General features: G+C 35.9%; 1 protein-coding gene across 2 annotated transcripts in view; it reads right to left on the bottom strand.

The window, feature by feature from the left end:
- Window positions 1-626: 626 nt before the first annotated feature.
- KCTD3 (potassium channel tetramerization domain containing 3) overlaps window positions 627-12,095 on the bottom strand; it is a 62,947-nt gene continuing 51,478 nt past the window's right edge. For both annotated transcript variants that reach the window (XM_043922808.1, XM_043922809.1), the window contains exons 14-18: window positions 8,277-8,432; window positions 6,631-6,727; window positions 3,558-3,742; window positions 3,340-3,478; window positions 627-2,598 (exon numbers count right to left, since the gene is read on the bottom strand). In XM_043922808.1, the coding sequence (XP_043778743.1) occupies window positions 2,037-2,598; window positions 3,340-3,478; window positions 3,558-3,742; window positions 6,631-6,727; window positions 8,277-8,432 (1,139 nt within the window). In that variant the 3' untranslated portion in view covers window positions 627-2,036. The remainder of the gene's footprint in view (window positions 2,599-3,339; window positions 3,479-3,557; window positions 3,743-6,630; window positions 6,728-8,276; window positions 8,433-12,095) is intronic.

The following is a 12,095-nucleotide window of genomic DNA, read 5'->3' as shown; positions in this document are numbered from 1 at the left end:
GATTACACCACGAGTGCATCTGTCCTTTCACCTCTTGATTTCGTCTTCACGTCTCCGGATGTAGACTTTTCTTCGGTGTGCTGTTGAGAGGAGAGTGAGCTCAAGTCCTACTCCACCACCTTGGCTGAAAGTCTCTGTTCATGGTTCTGGAGGCTGTGAGCCTGGCATCACAGTGCCACCAAGGTTGGTTTCTGGTGAACGCTCTCCTGTAGATGGCTGTCTTCTCTCGAGGACTCACGTGACCTTTTTTCGGAAATCTTATTATTCCTTACAACAACGGACAGTGTCCACGTTCTCCTAAGAAGTGAGAGAAGTTCTCACAGTGAAGGTGAGGAGGTTGCAATATATGCAGGTGGTTCTGGAGGTTTTTCCCCTTTTTGGTCTCAAAAACCCTAATAAGGTAACTATCCCTGCTATGCCTAAGATTTTTTCATTATAATCTGCTCAAGTTTACAAAGTTAAATGCCAGAATAGACTCAAATTTCTGCTGTACCGTCAAGGTTCAAGCTCTTTTTACGGGAAAGAAAAACAATCTGACTGTAATGCAAACATTTGTAGAATAACTATAGTGAGTTGCCACTGCAATTTTTTTTTTCAGAATTACACTAAAATCCCATAAAAAGGCCTTTTACTCTTGGAAAAGGCTGGGTAAATATTTAATTTTTAGTTTTCTTACTTGCCCACCCAACTTTTTACATGAGTATAATAATGAGAAAAAGGTTTAAGAGATAAATACAATCCTTGGTAATACTGAAATTATGCTTTGTATAACTTTTTCCCTGACAATACAAGTTAGTCTTCATACATATAAGATCCTCCCTCTTCCCTTTATTATGCGAGGAAGCAAAGACATGAACAAAACCTAAGTACACTTTAAACAGGATTACTATTTCTTAAATAACTGAAAACACCTAGTCTTAATCATTTTTATTTGCCTTACTTGACAAATACAAGAGAATGTCTATGAAACCACTGGCAATGTAATATAAACTTTAAAGAATTTATTTTGACTTGACCCACTTATATTTCTCAGAATGGGAATATACACATTATTCATCAATAAATGCTTAATGCTTTAAATTTACAATTACCTTACTTGCAGAAATAATTTGAAAATCATTCCAATTAAATCAAAGTACAAAAGATTTTTGTTCTTATATTTAAAATAAAATTTCTATAGCAGCCAAAACCTTTAACCAAAAATTCAGAAGTGCAGTCTCTTAAGTTTAACAAAATGGCCACATTCTAATTTAATTATCTTCATTATTAACACAAGAAAAAAATATGGTGGCTCCTCAAACAAGGCAAACTAGTAACTGGTAGTTTTCCTTTCTGGGCACTCAAAACTGTCTTTATTTCATCTGTTCAAACAGTTGCTCCAACTTTAAAAAAAGTTTAAATGGACTTTTGACATTTAATATTGGTGATGCTTGCTAAGACTTAAGAACTCCAACAGTGAGAATCAGAAAATGACCACAATTAAAATTATCCTAAAGAACTTAGTACTACACAGAGCAATCTGGTATTCAATAGTGTTTTTGAGTTACATATTTTTTCACAAACATAGCACCTCATGAAATACCTGGTAAACCACTCTGCAGTCACAGTAAGGGTTGGGAGATTAAGCTCCAAAGAGAATCATGGAACCCGTTTAACATAACATTGCAAGACGAAGCTCAGGCAAAATCAGCATAAGGAGTGCAGTCTGTTGATTCCCGCACTCTGAGGGGATGGTCATCTATACCGGGCACCATCTTATTGAGACACGGTATTAATACTATGCTTCCAAAATCCAGAGTAGATAAACATGGAAATGGACTTCTTTACAAATGATCTATTAAATGTGCCTGTAAAACTAAAAAAATTTTCCAAGAGGTCTGATGAGATATGGTTACTTTATCTCCTTAACCCAGGTAATTCTGTCAAAAAGATACTAAATGAAGTCCAAATTTGTAAAGTTTTGGTGTAATAGCTAATTGAAATCCAGTAGAGTTTAACTCTCTTCTGAATAACAAAACTACTCACTCTGTTGAGTGTCACAAGCTGTACTCCTGACCTGAAGAATCACTTTTTTTGTGCCGAGGAGAGGGAGCAGTCTTTGTAGGAGACGGGGATGCGGTACCGGGTGAGTCAGTCCCCCCATCAGACGTACTTGGTGAAGACGCCAGGTGAGGGACTTTCTTTCTTCCGAGGAAGCCTCCTCCTTCAAACCCTCCTTTCTTCCGTGACTCCACTTTATTTTCATTTTCATCTTCTGATGACCTTTTCTTGGATTCCAGAAAACCTTCAGCTAGTCTATGAACTTCCACTACACTATCTGATTCTCTCAAGCTTTTAACTTCTGTTCCGGGAGACTTCCTCTCAGACACATTACATTCCCCTGCTGCCCTCTTAACTTCGGCTTGTATTGGACCCAAGTTACCATTTTCAGGGACAGCTCTTTCTATGTTTCTGTTCAAGTTCACAGTCTGGAAGTCCCTATAACTGTGAAAGCTCTCAGTCCTCCTTGCTCTTGCTAACAAAGGACTTTCTCTGTAAGGCCTAATAGAACCATAAGTAGCTGCTTCGTGGATGGTTTCATGGTGCTGGAGCTGAAGACTGAAATACAAAAGTCACATGTCTTCTTGGGAATTTTCAGGGGCACATCTAATTAATTAAACTACCAGTTAAAATGTAAATATACATAAAGAATATTACAATATTTATATATAAAAATGTATCTTAGCATGCTATATAAAAATATCTTAAGCACTCTATATACTGTGTGTATAAAATTAACGATGCAAATAATGCCATACATATATTCTCAATGAAGCTAGATTCCTGAATAGCTGAAAAAAGCTAGGGAAAAAAAACCTTTAAAATCAATGTGGAACTAACATAGTTTCAGAATTTGGCCCTTAGTTCACATTTTGGAATTTTTCAAAAATATGGTTAACTAAGAACATACATGTCATTGTATTAAAAGTACTTAACGTTTAAGATTAGAGGCGTAATCATTTTGGTTACAATGTCCCTGAGACAATAGGAACAAAAGTTCCACATAGCCTCTAAGGGGACATGTGATTTTTCTAATTTCCTTTGAATGAATTCTTGATCACTTTAACAGACATCTAAATTGGCAGCAATTCACAAATAAGTTAAAGGGCAAAAAATGTTTCTCTATGAAAGGAAACATGCATGTAGATGAGAAATTTAGTAAAAAATTTTTTTAAAAATTGAATAGTGACAAAGTATGAATTTAAAATGTACTTTGAAAAATTTGGCTTTAAAAGATTATGTGATTACAATATTTCAGCCAATTTTCCAAAAAGCGATCAATTCAGTGCATGAACCTACCTAGAATTTGATTCGCGAAGACGGCTATGCTGAACCACAGAAGTTGCTGGACTGATGTTAGGAGTAGCGCAGCGAGACGTGCTCAGGTCACACTGATCCAGTAATTTGAGTAGTTCTTCTTCAGTTGGACCACCTACGTCTTAGGAGAACATACACCACTGTAATCATTGGCATCAAAAGCCTACCCTGTGACGAACACTGTTCCTTAAGGAACCTACCCTTATCCTCACTTTTGTTGACCATATCCATGGCAGTGGTCAGATCCCACATCTGAATGCTGCCGTTTGTGTGGCCTGTGAACAAGTACCGCCTTGGCCTCGAGCCCATCCTGCTGGAACCCTCACATTCTCTGACTGTAAATGAGGATATTGTAGTGCAGTCAACAGCTTGGATTTCGCAGATTCTGCAAAACATATTGTGCAGTTGTCAACTATGGAGAACAAATCACATTTTATAATTCAGACTTTTGAAATTAATTGCCTCTTTGCCAAGTTATTTTATAATTCAGACTTTTGAAATTAATTGCCTCTTTGCCAAGTTATAATCAAATATTCCACGTATATAAAACAGATTTAAAGGGATCAAAGAAAGTCAGTAAAATTTAAGCCTTGTTTCTTTGAACCTAGAGAAAAGGGTCTTATAAAACAACGTATTAAGTAACTGAAATAAGACAAATAAATCAATTTTAAAAGAAAATTTAAAAGAGCCTTGATGGGAATTAAGCACTTATTCAAAAAGAAGTTACTAAACTAAAAAGGCATAAAGAAACAAAGCAAGCAGGCATGATACTAGAAAAAAAATCTTGAAATCATTTAACATTTCTGTGAAAATTTTAAAAATCTAAAACCAGAAATGTACAGCTGTATGGAGATGTCTAAACAGTATCCTCCAATAGACTAATATTGTTAGTTATTAAATTGCTTTGAAGTTATTGATTTTTTCATAAAAGATAAACAGTAATCCACATTTGACAAATAAGAAGACCAAGAAATAATGTCAGTAAGTGATGTGCCAAAGTCATAGAAAGATTAACAAAATTGTACTTGATTGAAACATTTATCCCAGCCCACTTTAAAAAAGGAAAAAAAGATTAAGAACAATTAACGCCAGGCAAATGCAAGGTCAAAAAATGAAGAGGAAACACAATTCTTATTAATGAGAGAGACACAGGCACAGAATATGAAGCTTAGTTGAGCTTCCCAGCAAGCAGGGAGTGGGAGGGTGAGGGGGAGAGTTGATTCCTGCGGTGCCCACACAGAGTGACAGAAGCTATCCCAGTCTCATTCCCAACCTCAAGGGAAAAGCTTGTCACATTTTACAACTGAGTTACAACATTTTACAACTGAGTGAAGTTTGTATAATTACTTTTGCAGGTATTATTCATCAGGTTAAAGAATGTGCCTTTATTAAGTGCTAGGATTCTTTTTTTTTAATCAAATGGTTGCTAAACTGTCAAATGTTTTTTCTGTGTTTACCAAGATGATCATTTTTCAATTTTTGTTAATGTGGTGAATTATTTTTCAATATTACATGTGAACTGACAAAATAGTTTTTAAAATCTTGAGTCCTGTTTAGAACAACTACAGTCGGCTCTCCATGATATGGAACCCACACAGACAGACGGCTGAGTGGACCGTATCATTTTATATATGGGACCTGAGTATGGTGGGATTTTGGTATCTGCCTGCAGGGGGAGGTTCTGGACACAGAGGGCCCACTGTCAATAAACATGCAGTCAGTGAAATCAGCGCACACCTTCACACCATGCACAAAAATAAACTCAAATGGCTTAAAGACTTAATGTAAAATACACGACACCCTAAAACTAGAGGAGAACACAGGCCGAACATTCTGACAAATTGTACAAACAACTAATAAAATGTTTTTTGATGTCAGTTGCCCAAGACAACAGAAATAAAAGCAAACAAACTGGATCTAATTAAACTTACAAGCCTTTGTACAGCAAAAGAAACCATAAACAAAACAGAAACAAAGCCTACAGACTGAGAGAAAATATTTGCAAGTGATTTGACCCACAAGGGCTTAATTTCCAGAATATACAAACAGCTCATAAAACTCAAAAAAACCAAACCAGTCAAAAAGCAGGAATACATAAATAGACATTTCTCCAAAGACATACAGATGGCCAACAGGCACATGGAAAGATGCTCATTATTGCTGCTTATTAGAGAAATGCAAATCAAAACTACAATGAGGTACCAGCTCACACAGGTAAGAATTGCCATCATTAAAAATATCTACAAATAACAAAATACTGGAGAGGGTGTGGAGAAACGAGAACCTTCATGCACTGTTGGCAGGAATGCAAACTGGTAAAGCCAGCATGGGGAACAGTATAGAGGTTCCCTAAACTACAACAAGAGTTGCCATAGGATCCAGCAATCCCACTCCTGGGCATATATATCCAGATGAAACTATAATTCAAAAAGATACATGCATCCCTACGTCCACAGCCACACTGTTTACAATACTCAAGACATGGAAATAACCTAAATATCCAGCGACAGATGGATGGATAAAGAAAATACTGTAGTTATACACAATGAACTATTACTCAGCCTTAAAAAGAAATAATGTCTTTTGCAGCAACAGGGATAGATCTAGAGATTATCATACTAAGAGAAGTCAGAAAAACAAATACCACATGATATCGCTTTTATGTAGAAATCTAAAATATGACACAAATGAACTTCCTTATGAAACAGAAACACACTCGCAGACAGAGAACAGACCTGTGGTTGCCAAGGGAGAGGATGGATGGATGGTTAGTTTGAGCTTAGTAGATGCAAACTGTTTACCAGTCGCTCAGTGGTGTCTGACTCTTTGCGACCCCATGGACTATAGTCCACCAGGCTCCTCTGTCCATGAGATTTTCTAGGCAAGAATACTGGAGGGGGTTGCCATTAACTACAGGGAACTATATACAAAATCCTGACAAACCATAGTGGTAAAGAATATGAAAAAGTTGTGTATGTATGTATAAAAAACAATCACTTTGCTATAGAATAGAAATAATTACAGCAGTGTAAATCAATCGTATTTCAAAAAAATAAAATTTTTTAAAAGTACAGAAAGCCTAAATGTGTAAAAATAAACATATGATTTGGCTCTTTTAATTTTTCCTATAGGATAGAGTCCTTAGAATTACTTCCTCCTTTAAAAGATTTTACAAAGATTTTCCCTGCTCACTTTTACCACTGTCAACTTACTTCCCCTTTTGTAAGACAAACATTGACTTCTGAAAACAGAATCTTTTCAGTAAAGCATTACCTTTTCCCAGTAGATGACAGTCTTACAAACAGTTTATTAGTGATGGGAACAACTTTCTGGATAAACACCTGTTGATCATCTCGCTCTCCAAAAGGTCCTTGATCAGAAAATAGAAAACACTGATATAAGTGTAAGTTGATGTTTTTTGCAATTTTTTAGATTTCTAATGCCTGGAACAAAAGTACTCAATAAATATGTCAATGCCACACCTTTCAGTTACACAATGTTATGTGTCAATTATATCTCAATAAAGTTGGGGGAAAAAAATTTGTCATCAAAACTGTAAACTTTCAGTGCCTCTCATCACAGTGGGAAGTGGGTTCTCAGGGCAACTGTTAAAACTGACAATACTTAGCGGTTCTCGCCCTAAAAATACTAAGACGGTGGTGGTACAATTCTCATAAGCAGCTTACACTTTTTAAAGAGAACTATTTTGAAATCTTTACTGTGGGTACATATTCAGTTAATAGTTTCATGCCTAAACAATTCTAGTGTACTCCTTATATTCCACCAATGCCATACGTTCTGCCTGTACAAGGTGATCTAGAAGGCACATTAATTAACGAACAGGTCCTATACAACTATTAAAAGTATGGTGGGTATAATACACATACATTACAGATTGTTTCAAATGGATCTCTGAGGAAAAGAATCTACTTCCATGAAGATTCTGTGTGTGTATATGTGATGTGTTATGGTGTATGGAGAAACTGATTTAACCTTACATACCTTTTGCTAAAATCAGAACCTTTCAGTAGAGACATGCTATACTATTTCCTGACGGATGCCATCAAAACCATTCTCAGAATCTAAGAACATCAGCCCCTTTCCAGCTTCAAAGTTATTTTCAGGTTAACTATTAGCAACAATGGAAAAAAAGCATTTCAAGTTTCAAGTGTGTATAGCCATCATGGCTTCTAATTATAAACAAAAGTGGTATTTGGAGATGGTATCACTTAGGAAATGCTAGTAAAGATGAAAAATCTGCTCTCAACTTTTTAACAATTAAAAATAATTTCATAATACAGATCTTCCTGAGCTTATGATGGGGTTATGACTTCCAATATTGAAAATACCATTTAGTACTAAATGCATTTTTGACTTAACACACAGCTTAGCCTAGCCTACATTTAATGTACTCACAACACTTACATTAGCCTACAGCTGGGCAAAGTCTTCTAACACAAAGCCTACTTTATGATAAAGTGCTGAATACCTCATATAATTTACTGAATACTGGAAGCAAGAAGGAGAACGGCTGTGTGCATACAGACTGATTCTAAGCCTATCACTTGTTTACCCTCGTGGTCATGGGGCTGCCTGGGAACTTACCAGGCCTGCTGCTGCTGCCCAGCATCACGAGGGAATACGGTACCACACATCCCTAGCCCGGGAAAAGAACAAACTTCAAAGTACTGGTTCTACTGAATGACTATCACACTTTTGTACCATCATAAAGTCAAAAAATATCATCTGTATCATTTTTTGACTTTAGAGAACTTAATCAGAAAAACACACTAAGCTTCTGTTTTAAATAAGCTTAAAAGTGAACATGAAGAATTTATATTTAGAACTCTCTTTTTAGGTTCCTACTACCGGTAATACACTTCTTCAGCACTGCCTTCATTGTACTTGAGAATGCCCACCTATGTCATTCCCAGAGGAGTAGCTTCCGTGGCTTTCTGTTTCCTCCAGAGACAGGATCTTGAACGATGCTAAAGGAGTAGAACCCGGCTGAGTAGAGATCATTCCTCTGAACCGTGTCACTGTCCACGTTCGGACATGATTATTGTCTGCACAAACTAGCAGAGAAAGAGAACACACATGAGTTTTAAAACACAGATTGTAAGACCATCAACAAAATCACCTTTATAAACACACTTTAACTTTTTTCACTATGATCTACAGTAAGTAGATCATAGCACATTTTGAGTGACAAACAACTTACTTACCTTAAAATCATACTTAATCAGTACCTAACCAACAAAAATGAGATAACTGAATATGGTTTACCTTGCTGCAAATATAAGGTATATACATTAATCTACGGATCCTTATAAAAGTAGCCTATAGGGTATAGATTTAGAAAAGGTTAAAAAAAATGTGAGAGAGATGTGGAATATTTTCTGCTCTGTTGCTAAACTACACTGTAGACAAGTTGCCTGCTTTATTTTTTCCAACCATATAAATGGTTTCTGTTACTTATGTTACTCAGATATTAAATAATTAAGACCAGGAGTTACCGAAAATTTACTGGCACAAATGACATTTGTCCAAAAACTTGTTGCTCATTCAGTTACATCACGGAAAATTAAGATTTCAATACTAAAGTTGAGAATTATTTTTATATAAGTCTGTATATAAGAAACATATTCCGATTAGCTGAATTTATTTTTCTGTAGTAATAATATTAATCAGTTATATACTGAGATATCTCCAAATAAGTAATCTGTTTCTGTTGGTTTTGTCTGAATAGATACCCTATTAAAATACATAATTCTATCATTAATGCAAGAACTGTACTTTTGTTGCATGCTTTAATAAAAAAATTTACTAACTTGTCTTTTATTATGAACTCATCAGTATACACTATGAAATTATCCAAAATTTCTTTTATATACACATTTCCTCCTGGATAAGTGGCACAGTTGCACATTTTAAACAGAAATTTAGAAATCTAATTTTAGCAAACAGCAGTAAGAATAAAAAGCCTACATATCACTTATACAGCAAAATTCTCAATTCTTGGAATGCTAGTTTTCTGGTGAAAAAGAAGACATTTAGTTCTAGGCTATTTAATCGGGTTCATGGGAAATACTTTCCTGATTTCATTATTAAACTTAAGAGGATTCAGAAAAATAACTGAAATACTTAGCTGACTAAAAAATGCAGTTGTGAAATTTGTTAGTATGAATCATCATCTAACATTTGTTTACAACACTGAAACTGACACTAAGGGAAACAGAACGTCATTACATATCTGTTCACATCCACCAGATGGCAGAGTAACAGCTGAGTATATATAAAATACCCCAGGTGTTTGGCTAAACTGGGTATTTTTCTTGACAAATTTAAATTTCAAACCTATACAAATATTTGTTAAAATACAAACTTAACCAAGTAACTCTTAGACAACACATCCAACACTAACATTACCATCAAAACAGCATTAACTGCTCTTTTTAGTGTGTTGCTGTCATTTAAATACCAAAACGGTCTAGCAAAGAAAAAGTCTATTTTTCTCACAGGATCATATTGCGTCGTTTCATTCATTTATTCACAAGAACTGAGCTAAGTGCTGAGGACAGGGTGGAGAACAAAAGTTTCTGCTGCTATCGAAAGCTGACTGGACAGAGGTCTGGCTGGTTTAGACGGAGTGGCCAAGGAGGCCTCAAGCAGAGGAGCTTGCAATGGGACTTGAACGTCAAGGAGAGGCAGCCAAACAAGTATCTAGGAAAACACATTTCAAACAAACAGAACAAGGTCAAAGGTTCTAAGGCATTTTTAAGAAACAGAAGAGCCAATGAGCTAGGGTTTCACTCGCAATAAGAAAAGTGACAAGGGGGGCTGAGAGAAGAGACCTGAAAGCTAAGCAGGATCCAGAACAGGAAGCGCCATGTTAATTAATTTATTCTACATACAATAGGAAGCCATCGGCAAGTCAGATCTGGTTGCACGTCTAATGATATTTCTGCCTTCGGTGTGGAACATGACACAGAGAGCCAAGACAGAACCTGGAAAACTGAGAGGTTCAGCACCCCAGGGCAGAAACACTGACTCGCTACCAGGCTGGCAGCCATGGACACACAGTGAAGTACTCAGACATGTGATGGATGCTGAAGCAAAGAAACGGGGCTTACCAATGGGTTCCATGTAGTGAGGCGGGAGGTGACAGAAGGGGAGGAATCAAGCCTGATTCCTAGATTTTCAGCTTGGGTATAAATGCCCAGTGATACTGTGTAATAAGATGGCTTTTGAGAGAGAAATCAAAAGTACCATTTTATTCACTGGGTTAATTTAGAGATGGCTCTTAAACCTACAACCAAATCCTAAGGACAAGCACTGTATATACAAGTCTGGAACTCTGTGGATGGTCACAGGTGGAAGGAAAGTCTGGAAGTCACCGGCATATAGATGATAACATTCAAATCACCAGGGAAAGAAAGAACAGACAAAGAAGAATGGAGGATCTAGAAAAAGATCTAAGGCAAACTAACAGTAATTGGGCAAAAGAGGAAGAACCACCAATACAGAGTAAGAGATTTCTCAGTGAGGCAGATGTTAGATGAGTACTGCTTTATGAAAGATTAAAAAAAGAGATTGTTTCGGGAAGGCATCATTACATCCGAAACAGTGAGACATTCAATAAAAGCACAGTCATCCATCCATCTGCCCTTCTACCCATTCATCCATATATGGACAAGGTATTTCAGCTCCATTTGATGTTTAATTACTGAAAGATGCATCACCTTTTTATATTAGGTAGTCTTCATATAAACAAAGGTGATATATGAAAATGATGTTTATAAAAATTTAAATTAGGCAGGAACTGATCTACAAAAGATTTAACGCAAAATTGTTTTATAAATGCAAATGCTAATGATATACCTGACAATTCAATTTTTTAAGGTCTTTCAGAAATTATCTATCATATACAATAATTTCACAGTGGAATTTTACTTTTTGATCATTTTACGTTGTGTCATCCTAATTTTGCTTTAAAATCTGTAACTAATTTTTTAAAATATCAAATTGGTATCTAAAATTTTTAAAAATCTATGACTATACAGAATAGAAATTCCTTCAATCATGTCTGACTCTTTGTGACCCCATGGACTATACAGTCCATGGAACTCTCCAGACCAGAATACTGGAATGGGGAGCCTTTCCCTTCTCCAGGGGATCTCCCCAACCCAGGGACTGAACCCAAGTCTCCCACATTACAGGCAGACTCTTTACCAACAAAGCCACCAGGGAAGCCCTCTATGACTATGAAAAACAATAAACCCACAAATGTTATCTTCTTCACACGTCTTTATACATTTTCTAATTTTTAACATTAGTAGTTGATGTTAGACTACCAACATTCCACTGCCTTTAGCATTAAACCTTAAGACAATACAACCAAATTTATATTAAATTCATACTTAATTTCTCTAATAAAAAATTCTTCTCAACAAGATTGAGAAATTTTCTGAAGCAAAACATGCCATAAGAACAAACTATTAAAATAGAGAGTAAATAAAAGATGCAATGCCTTCTAAATTTATGTATACTACAGCCAGACAAGATCAAAGAAAATCATATTTTCACAGTATTTGTTATTAAACTTTTCTACCATTTTTTTTGGTATGCCTATACATACAACACTGCTTTTGTATTCTTTTAATCTGTAGGAGTCTAGAAAATTATACCCAAGGCAAGGTTTCATGGAGGCAGCCCGCCTTACCAGTACCAATAAAATC

The sequence above is a fragment of the Cervus elaphus genome, chromosome 14 (assembly GCF_910594005.1).
Source record: "Cervus elaphus chromosome 14, mCerEla1.1, whole genome shotgun sequence".
In the NCBI taxonomy this organism is placed as follows: domain Eukaryota; kingdom Metazoa; phylum Chordata; class Mammalia; order Artiodactyla; family Cervidae; genus Cervus; species Cervus elaphus.
This window is presented reverse-complemented; position numbering and strand designations above follow the sequence as displayed.